This window comes from Triticum urartu, chromosome 3A (genome assembly GCF_056163025.1).
Source record: "Triticum urartu cultivar PI428250 chromosome 3A, HENAU_Tu73, whole genome shotgun sequence".
In the NCBI taxonomy this organism is placed as follows: Eukaryota; Viridiplantae; Streptophyta; class Magnoliopsida; order Poales; family Poaceae; genus Triticum; species Triticum urartu.
The window spans coordinates 71994439-72004575 of record NC_141875.1 but is presented as its reverse complement, the minus strand read 5'-3'; the positions used below and the strand labels follow the sequence as shown (position 1 = coordinate 72004575).

General features: G+C 45.4%; 2 protein-coding genes across 2 annotated transcripts; both read right to left on the bottom strand.

Annotated features, from left to right (window-relative positions):
- Positions 1-2779: 2779 nt before the first annotated feature.
- LOC125547992 (F-box protein At1g10780) lies at positions 2780-4554 on the bottom strand. The gene is made up of 3 exons (XM_048711712.2): positions 3717-4554; positions 3340-3620; positions 2780-3252 (listed from the first exon to the last, which is right to left on the bottom strand). The coding sequence occupies exons 1-3, from the start codon at positions 4465-4467 to the stop codon at positions 3016-3018; spliced, it is 1269 nt and encodes a 422-aa protein (XP_048567669.1). The 5' UTR covers positions 4468-4554; the 3' UTR covers positions 2780-3015.
- Positions 4555-6279: 1725 nt separating this feature from the next.
- LOC147978628 (uncharacterized) lies at positions 6280-9700 on the bottom strand. The gene is made up of 3 exons (XM_087514827.1): positions 8270-9700; positions 7313-7681; positions 6280-6309 (listed from the first exon to the last, which is right to left on the bottom strand). The coding sequence occupies exons 1-3, from the start codon at positions 9698-9700 to the stop codon at positions 6280-6282; spliced, it is 1830 nt and encodes a 609-aa protein (XP_087370953.1).
- Between the last annotated feature and the right edge of the window lie 437 nt (positions 9701-10137).

Here is a 10137-nt window from a genome sequence, read left to right as displayed (position 1 = left end):
CATATGAAGTCTTGAACCTTGCAATCAACTAATCTGCAGTTTTACATGTATCACTTCAACAGCAACATGTGGCACTTTTGATAAATGAAGATTTTACAACATGTATTTAGTACCCGCACGTTCCAGCTCTCCCCAGCAGCTCTTTTGAATTATTTTTTTAGATTAGATCACACTGAATCAGATCAGAGACTTCAGAGGCGGCTGCGAATCACGCCATGGCAATGGCAACGGCGGCAGGAAGAGGCTTCTAGCCTGAGAATTTGGTACTCCCCTTCGATCCATGTTAATTTTCGCTGATTTATATGTTCTGCAGCGGTGAATCAAGAAGCTAACAGAGCTCCATTTCCTGGTTTGTTGTTGCATGTACAAATCAGCAATGCATAGACTCATATATTTGGTTTCTTCTTGCATGTGCAACAGGCTACTCAATGTTTTCGAAAAGGAGGATGCATTTGGACTTCTCTTGCATGCAGAACAGCAATCTCACAACTCATGCATTTGCCCTATTTGTTCTCAGATAGTTTGAATTGCTTACCACATCTGCATGCATGCACGCCAAAGCTGAACATTTGTGTTGCAGATACTCACATTGCTGCTCTTTGGGGGGGGGGGGGGGGGGGGGGGGGGGGGGGGGGTTGACAGCTCTGACAGGATACTCGTATTGTTGTCCCGCTGGCACCAGATATTCGTGTCTTATTCACGCAGAGCTGATGGTCTAAATTCCAATGAGGAAAATCAACTCAACCATTTTTCTTTTCTGAGTAGGGAATTGAAAGCACATGGTTGCATTTTGTTAGCAACCATCAAATAACATATACAAACAAATTTGAAAGCTTTATCTGGACCAATATGGAGGTTACAATCTCTATATCTATAAATAAATGTTTCTAAAATATCATCTTTGGTCCATGGACAATAAGTTAATAACTATTTCCAAACCAAGTAGTACGGGAAACCAAAATCTCAAGTGTGTTTTGACCATGCATTAGATATGTCACTTCATCCAAGCAGTTTGTTTGTTTATTAATTTATTTTACCATAGATCCTCCTATTGATCTAAAGAAGCATACCTTATTTTTTGTGCTCAATCCATTCTGCAAAAGAAGAACACTGCCAGGTGAAGAAAATAGTAGGCATTTAGGGACAAATGACAAATAAAGTACATCTTGGGAAAGCGGTAAGGACCCAGAGAACAATATGGAAACACTAAAAATATTATTGGATACTATCTTGGAGGACATGGACTAAGTAAAGAGATGCTCATATTGGGGTCATGGCAAGGTTTAGATAAGATGTCAGATTTGTAACAGGTTGAAGACAATATTCATGGATTTCTATTCAAAGCACTAAGACGGGTTTTAAAATGCAAACCAATGACAGTCGATGTTTGGCCTTGGGTAGAAATAGGTTCATGGATGGCATGACCTGATCCAAAGAAAATAATAATTAAAGCCCCGATACTATTTACCATCACCAGGCATCATAGGTAACACAACAGAAGTAACATCATTTGTCACATTATTTGCGACACTAAAATAGTGGTGCAAGTAATAGGTACTATAAACAACTGATACAGTAGCCCCAATAACCTTCCTCCCAAGTCCTAACCATGCCAATGGCAATGCCCAGATTATCGGTAATAATGCGCGCAAGTAATTAGTACAAACAACCTGCAATATGCTCCTGTTTTCTATGCTGTATAATACAATGCAGTATGCCAGGCAAGAAAACATGGTACTGGTCTGGATACAATCATTCAGTGAATAAAGGCTCTAAAGAACAAAGCAGTCCTACTCATATATCTGACTGTTAGGTTATTCCAAATATAAACCCTATTGCCTTTTTTTACCTGGTTTAATCTAGTCCCAATCAAATCGCAGAACCAAGGATCATGTTCAAGATGACAAAGGGTTTTTCATTCATTGGCGCAACTTCTCAAGCTTTGGACCTTGTATATGAGTAGAAAGGATTGCAAGAAACACAGGTCAGTTAATGAGTATTTACCTTGACATAATCATGCCCATTGTCCATTGTGATCTTGTGACTGGGGGATGCAAGATTGAAATGCAAGGCAATCTCCAAAAATGCAGCACTCATTTTTAAGGATATTGATATCATTAATATAAACTAGTAATATGAATCATGTCTTTAGATCTGAGCATCATCTTATTGCAACTGTATACTGGCTAGTGAATACAAACTACTAATCATAACAAAATTGTACTCAGTTGGAAGAGGACAGAAGATTGCTAAGCATAATATCACTTGAGATAATACAAGATACCACTCCCTTTGTCATGGACTTTTCTGATTGTTAATTAAATCCCAATAAATTGAGATTCACATTTTGTTGAGCAGCTTTTACATAACTTGGGTTTTGGTTTTATTGTTTTTGTATTAATGGAAACACAAACTACTCCCTCCGTTCGGAATTACTTATGGCAGAAATGGATGTATCTAGACGTCTTTTAGTTCTAGATACATCCATATCCGAGACAAGTAATTCCGAACGGAGGGAGTATACATTATCACAATTTATCAAGCATAGCAATGTCCACATCAACTTCAAAAGATAACCAAACATATCAACTAGGGTGCAAACACAGCTGAGGCAACGACTACGGAAGTCAGGTGGTGTTTCAGAAACTATTGGTGGTTCTAGGTATATCCTATTCAAATTATACATAATTTTCACACACCCCATTGAGATCATCAACACTTTGTCATATCAATCAAGGCTATATTGGATGGAATCAAATACACAAGGGTTGAACATAAGTTGCTGTTGCAGGAGCAATGAAGTAAAGCAGTTTCTTATCTCTCATAAAACAAGGAGCAATACAGATTCGAGGTACAAAATTTTAACAAGTAGAGGACAAAACAATCACCCTAAGCATGCTGATAAGATCCAGCACACGTGAACAATGACAAACAAAACAGCATAACTACTCGAGCAGAATTGAGCTCAATAGTAGCAAACATGGCCAAAGCACAGAGCCATGCAGCAGCACGCCTCTATTCAATCCGCACTCTGCCATTACTCATATGCGCAAACTTGGAAACCTCTTCAAAGAATTCATCTGCAGCCTCGTGGCAGTTCTTCATCTGCGAGATCCTAAGGACCATCCTCCGCAGCCTAGGACTGTACCTGACAAGGGACTCAATGGTGATCAGCTTCTGCTCAGCATTCAAGGGTGAGCGCACGGTGATCAGGACCTCCTCCAATGAAGATATCAGGAACCTCGAGTCCAACTGCAATGTCGGAGAAACAAATTAGCCATGCCATACACAAGCGTGAAGTGAAAGGATGCGGTTGATAATCAGTAGGATATGACGCACATTTTTCAGGCTGTTCTTCTGGCAGAGCGACGCAAACATGGCGCCGTGGACCTCAAACTTGCAGAGCTTCGGGTGGCTGTTGAAGAACTCGACGAGGTCGACCTCGGGAAACGGCTGGAGAGTGTCGGCGTCACCGCAGAACTCGACCTTCATCACCAGATGCTTCGCCTCGGCGCCGCATTGCAGCACATGGCTGACGGCTCCCCAGCTCCACTGGACGCCACGCAGAGACAGCTGCTCCAGCACCGGGAGCCTGTCTATCCCCACAGTGTTCACCCTCCCTGAAAGATTGAACGGAAATTGACATTAGACCAGAGTGAAACGAATGATAACTGCCTTGGAAGGCCATGGGTAGGAGGTTCCAGTACAGTGCGTACCGGTGTTCTTGGAAATTGTGAGGCGTTTCAGGCGGTCGCCGCCGTGCAGGGTGATATAGTTGAAACCCTGGACCTCGAGGGACTCGACGAGGGGCGCGGCGAGCGCGAGCGAGCAGGTGCCGGAGCCGACGAAGTCGAGGCGGCAGCGCTGGAGCAGGGGGGTGGCCAGGAACACGGAGCCGGAGCACTCGCAGCCGAGCAGGGCGAGGTCGGTGAGGTTGGGGCAGGCGTCGACGGCGCCGCTGACGGCGAGGTCCGCCAGGGAGGCGCCGACGATCTCCAGCACGCGGAGCCGGTCGAGCCGGCCCCAGGCCGGCCCGCGCGTCATGGTGAGCCCCCAAAGCCTCAGCTCCTCGAGGTTGGGGGCGGCGGCGACGCAGTCGAGGTGGCCGGATCCGGATCCGGAGCCTGCGGAGTCGACCCGCAGCTCGAGCACGCGCAGCGAGGCGCTGCGCGCGGCGAGCCAGCGCGGGAGGCACGCGGCGGAGAAGGGGCAGTAGATGACGAGCTCCTCGAGGCGCGCCGCGGCGTGGACCATGCGGCCGATGGCGTCGTCGGCGCACGCGGCGCCGGCGCCCCTCGCGGCGTCGAAGGCGCTCCGCGGGAAATAGAGGGACGGGAGGAAGGGCACGCAGTCGCGCCAGCCGCGGGAGACGCCCGCGCAGGCGGCCACGTCGCGGGCGCTGCTGAGCCGCGAGAGGATGGCCTGCACCACGCCGTCCGGCAGCGCGTCCATCCCGCCGCAGTCCATGCGCTCGGCGGAATGCGCAGGCCAGATGCGGGGGATTAATCCGGTGGATGGCGTGGGAGGTGTGAGATGAGAGGCGTTCGAAATTTAAAAGGAGGGGGGGGGGAGATGGGGTGGGAGACGGGAGGGAAACTGGAATTGGAAATCGGGTGGAGGCGCGGCGTGCGGGAGGAGGGAGGGAGGGAGCGCCAGCTTTTCCGTTTTCGAAAAATTTGCGGGTTTCGCTGGCGTTTGGAGAGGAAGAAGCCAGGGCTCGCAAGGCCACCCAGCAAAAGAACGTTGGTGGCCCGGCCCGGCCCGGGAGGATTTGAGTGGGCGAGCAAAAGAAATGGGCGACAGACGGCCTACGCATCTAGTAGAATTAAAAAAAAGCTCTTAAAGATGCTTACCCAAGATTTTACAATCCCTGTTTTAATCATAATATTACTGTGGCTGAGGCCATTCAGTTGGGGTGGAGGGGCTTTACTTGTAGGAGAACACTCCATGGTGAAACTCTAAAACTATGGAACATTCTGAATAGTAGATGTGAAATAGTTAAAATGGGGAGAGATAGAAACCAAGTTATATGGACATTGAGTGCGGATGGGAAATTCTTTGTCAAGTCACTATATAGGAAAATGATTGATGATGGGTGTAACTATCCATAGAAATATCCGTGGGAAGCCAAAGTACCTGAGAAAATTAAAATGTTTTATGTGGTTGGTCAATAAAAAAGTATATTGACCAAGGATTCTCTGCTCAAAAGGGGCTGGAAAGTGAATAAACAATGCGTGTTGTGTGGTAAAAATGAAACGGTGAATCACCTCTTTTTTTTCTCTTGTTCTGCTGCTTCAGTTATCTGGAGCATAATATGCTTTGGGGATTGGATCCGAACCTTCCGTAAGGAAGATAAGAAAATGATCCTAGTTGGGCTCTCGGCATTGTTTTGGTTTATTTGGAAGTGTAGAAATGGCATTATTTTTTACAATAAAAACACTACTGATCCTATGGCTATTGTTAAACTCATGTGTCACTGGATTGGTGACTGGTATATATTGTAGACAAAGAGCCAAACAAAGAGGTGCTGGAGTTGGGGGCAGAATTGCTAGAGCGAGTAGCAAGTGATGTTTACAGGGCTGCGCGAGGGTAGAGACACTGGATGAATGCTTGGTTTTTTTTAGGAAAGCCATCATGGCGATTTTTATTGATCTGGAATCACAGTTACATCATCAACTAGCACAGCACGAATAAAACCTGGAGGTTCCTGCCAAGAATGGTTCCCCTCACTAAATCTAGCCAGATTATGGGCTCCTCTATTAGCTTCCCTAGGGTAGTGTGAGAAAATTACACGTGTAAAATTTCGGCATAGAAAAGTACATTCTTCATAAATGGCTGCCGCCACACCTAGAGAATTGCCGCCATTTTGCATGACTTCCACTACTTCCATACAATCACTTTCGACTAGGAGTTTGTTGCATCCTACATTACCTGCAATGATCAAACCATCACGAAGTGCACACGCTTCAGCGGTCGCCGGTGTATCAATGAATGACATACATGAGCTACCCCCGGCAATTGGAGCTCCTGTATAATCACGAATAATTGCCCCTGTTCGCCCTGTACCTGTTTCCTCATTAAAAGCAGCATCAACATTTAATTTCACAAATCCCTCTGATGGTTTAGCCCAGCCATGTCTGATCACTTTGGCAGTTCTGAGTTTCTTCACTCGAGCAAAGTTTAAAGCCAGCACCGAGATGGCTTGAGCTGATCTGACCGGTGCTTGCAGCGCCTCACCTCTTGTGAACTTCCTCCGTTCCCACCATGTGTACCAGGAGGCTACAGCCACAAGATCACACCTCCGGATACCTGCCATCATAGGCACATTGTTAGTGTCTAACAGTAGCCGTTCAAGGGGGCCAATCCCATCCACCTCCGCAAAACAAGCCTCCTCAACAATTCCATTCATACCCAGGTGAGACCAGATTTCTTTTGCTCTTTGGCATTTAAAAAACATATGGCCAATGATTTCACAATCAATTGAGCAGATAGGGCATTCGCTCCAGCTTTGTATATGACGATTTGCAAGTACGCCATAGCATGGGATTGTGCCATACAAAGCACGCCAACAATGGATCTTAACCTTAGCTGGAGTTTTTAAATCCCATAAGGCCTTCCATACCGGATTACATGAGGAAGTATCATATGGTCTTGTGATTCGTAACTTCCGACCATGCTGATGATCCCATTCAAAATAGTAAGCTGATTTAACTGTGAACAATACATTCTTATTATGATTCCATGACACAAAATCTTCCATCATCCCTATAGCCAGGGGTATTTTGAGAATCCTTTCCGCATCTACCGCCCAAAACAGCTCTCTGATTAGTGTTTCATCCCAAACTCGAGCTTCGTGATCAATCAGTTCACCAACTTTTGTGAATACAATATTCCCTCTCCTAGTCAAAATCTTCCTGTTCGGACTGCTCGGAATCCAGCAATCATCCCATATATCAATATTGTTTCCATCTCCAACTCGCCAAATATGTCCTCTTTTAAAAGTTTGTATACCTTCCCACAAGCTTTGCCAAGTATAGGAACTTCCCTTCTTCAATTCACAATTCAGAAGGTCCCCTGATGGGTAGTATTTTGCTCGAAGCACTTGGGCACATAGGGAGTTTGGCTCACAAAGTAGTCTCCAACATTGTTTAGCTAGTATAGCCAAATTAAAACTCTCCAAATCCTTGAACCCCATACCTCCTTGTCTTTTTGGAATGCACATTTTCCACCAAGCAAACCAGCGTATATGCTTTTGTTGGTCATCATCTCCCCACCAGAATTGGGATATTGCAGAGATTATCCCTTTGCATACCTGCTTGGAGAGCCTGAAAACTGACATAGCATAAGTTGGAATAGCTTGGATGATAGATTTAATAAGTGTTTCCTTCCCACCGTAGGACAACATTTTCTCCTTCCATCCACATAAAAGTTTTGTAACTCTGTCAATAAGAAATTGGAAGCACTCTGTCCTGTCCACCCCAACAATGGGTGGGAGCCCCAAATATTTTTCAGTAACAGCCTCAGTCATGATGTTCAGGATAGAGCACACTTCTGATTTCGTGTCCTCGGATGTACATGGACTGAAAAAAATACTAGACTTGGCCTCACTAACCAACTGTCCAGAAGCATAGCAATATTCATTTAGGGCTCTTCTCAAGCTATTTGCATTTCCACCATTTGCCTTCATAAGAATAAGAGAGTCATCGGCAAAAAGAAGATGTGAGATAGAAGGGGCCGTTCTGCAAACTCTCACACCCTCCAGATTACCTAGGTTCTCCTCATGGCAAATTAGGCTAGTCAATCCCTCTGCACAAAGCAAGAACAAATAGGGTGACAGAGGGTCCCCTTGACGGAGGCCCCTCGAAGGAGTGATTAAACTGGACATAGTATTATTTAATCGAACTCTGTATCTGATTGAAGAAACACACTCCATGATCAGATTCACCCATTCTGATGAAAAACCCAACCTCAGCATAACCATCTCAAGAAATTTCCATTCCACTCTATCATATGCTTTGTGCATATCAAGTTTCACTGCGCAAGTGCCAAAACTGCCTGTTCTTCTGTTCTTTATAGAATGAAAACATTCATAGGCCAGTAGAAAATTATCAGTGATCAATCTTCCCGGGACAAAGGCACTTTGCATGGGTGAAATAACTTCCGGTAAAAGCAATTTTAGTCTTGCCGCAAGTAGTTTTGAAATAACTTTGTAAACTACGTTACACAAGCTAATGGGTCTAAACTTAGAAATATGCTCAGGATTTGATACCTTTGGGATAAGCACAATCGTGGTATCGTTCCACCTCTCTGGCATTTTTTTTGAATTGATAGCTGTCATCACTGCATCAGTTAAGGCTTCACCAATAACATGCCAGAATTTCTTATAAAATATCGCGTGAAGACCATCAGGACCTGGTGCCTTTAGATCACCAATATTGAAGAGTGCTTTCTTTACCTCCTCACGCGTATAAGGTGCATTAAGAGTGTCATTCATCATCTGACTAATCCTCGGCTGGATTTTGTTTATAGTATCTTGGCTTGGATTTTGAACCTCTGCAGTAAACAAACCTTCAAAATAATGCGCTGCGGCACCGGCCAATTTATCTTCTTCCTCCATCCAAACACCCGCATCATCTTTCAGTTTCTTAATATAATTTTTTTTGCGTCTAGCAGACGCAAAGTTTTGAAAATAAGAAGTGTTTTGGTCCCCGAAGCGCAGCCAATCCACTCTTCCTCTCTGCGCGTAAAAGAGTTCTTCTTTCTCCTGTAAGTCCTCAATCTTAATCTGCAGTTCTCTTTGTTTTACCACGGTGTCATCAGTTAATGGACCTGATAGAATCGCATCTAATTCTTTCTGAAACTCACGCAGCTTCGAATGTGGCCCCTTGAGAACTTCATGATCCCACCGATGCAAGGTCCTATGGACCTCTTCCAGTTTCTGCACAAGCGGTGTGTTTGGATCACCATTTGCTTGATCCCAAGCTGACTGCACAATTACATCTATTGAATCCTCACGCAACCACCGAGCTTCAAACTTTCTTGTCCCCACCGGCCTATTAGTTTGAGCCCCATTGTAGTATTCTGTATCAATCAGAACTGGCCGATGGTCAGATTTATCAAATTCTTCATGGACCACCCCATGCATCAGAAACATGTCTTTCCATGATTGAGTACCCACAATACGATCAAGCCTTTCCCTAATTCTTCCTCTTATCCATGTGAAAACGTCCCCAATATAGCCAAGATCTTCAAGGGAGCAGAAGTTTAATGCATCCCTGAATCCTTGCATGCATCTCTGGGGCCGCATGTTGCCTCCTTCTTTCTCACTCCCAAATAATATCTCATTAAAATCCCCACCAACGATCCATGGGAGACTGGTCATCCCTTGTAGCTCACGTATATAGTCCCAAGTAAGGTGTTTGCGATCAGCACTTGGCTCACCATATATACCCGTAAACCGCCATCCATTATCTGACAATTCATCAATCCTGATATCAATATAATTTGGATGAACCTCACGTGATGTCACATTAATATCGCTGTTCCACATCATAAGCAGACCCCCACTTCTACCATCACTTTCATGGATTTCCATCTCATCAAACTTCAACCGTCGCATTAATTTGCCTGCCTTAGCTTTGTCCAGATGTGTTTCAGACATAAACAGCACATCTGGTCTTACCCGCAGTTGGATCCCCATGAGCGCTCGAATCGCCGCGGGTTTCCGCATCCCACGACAATTCCAACTCAAAATTTTCATTGCGGTCAGTCTGAACAATACGAAGAAGTCGCTTGAGCAGACAACCTGAAACCAGGAAACCTACCGTATACAGAATGATACGGAGGGACAAAAACCGATCACAACACCTTGTGAAGCAACGGGGCTGTGCCGGGATAGAAAACCAGCTATGTCAGATTCTTGCTGGGACGTATACTTTACAGAGTTGCCCGATCCTTCAAGCCACCGAGAGAACTAGACCACAGAAACAGCAACACATCGAACTCATCTCTTCTCCTCCTCTCCGTCAGGGAATCAGCCTAACTTCCCAAAGAGACCCATCCCACCTGCCGGGGCAGAAACCAGGCCGTCAACCGCCGCCGCCGGCGGCGGCGGCGATCAAAACCCTAGGTCGCCTT

Excerpts from the sequence above, each read along its gene's own strand:
- LOC125547992 (XM_048711712.2), bottom strand. The coding sequence starts at position 4,467 with ATGGACTGCGGCGGGATGGACGCGCTGCCGGACGGCGTGGTGCAGGCC. Across the intron at positions 3,621-3,716 it reads CACAATTTCCAAGAACACCG|GGAGGGTGAACACTGTGGGG; the intron begins GTACGCACTGTA and ends TCAATCTTTCAG. Across the intron at positions 3,253-3,339 it reads AGAAGAACAGCCTGAAAAAT|TTGGACTCGAGGTTCCTGAT; the intron begins GTGCGTCATATC and ends CCGACATTGCAG.
- LOC147978628 (XM_087514827.1), bottom strand. The coding sequence starts at position 9,700 with ATGGGGATCCAACTGCGGGTAAGACCAGATGTGCTGTTTATGTCTGAA. Across the intron at positions 7,682-8,269 it reads CGATTGTGCTTATCCCAAAG|GCAAATGGTGGAAATGCAAA; the intron begins GTATCAAATCCT and ends ATTCTTATGAAG. Across the intron at positions 6,310-7,312 it reads TTTTCAGGCTCTCCAAGCAG|GTATCCGGAGGTGTGATCTT; the intron begins GTATGCAAAGGG and ends CTATGATGGCAG.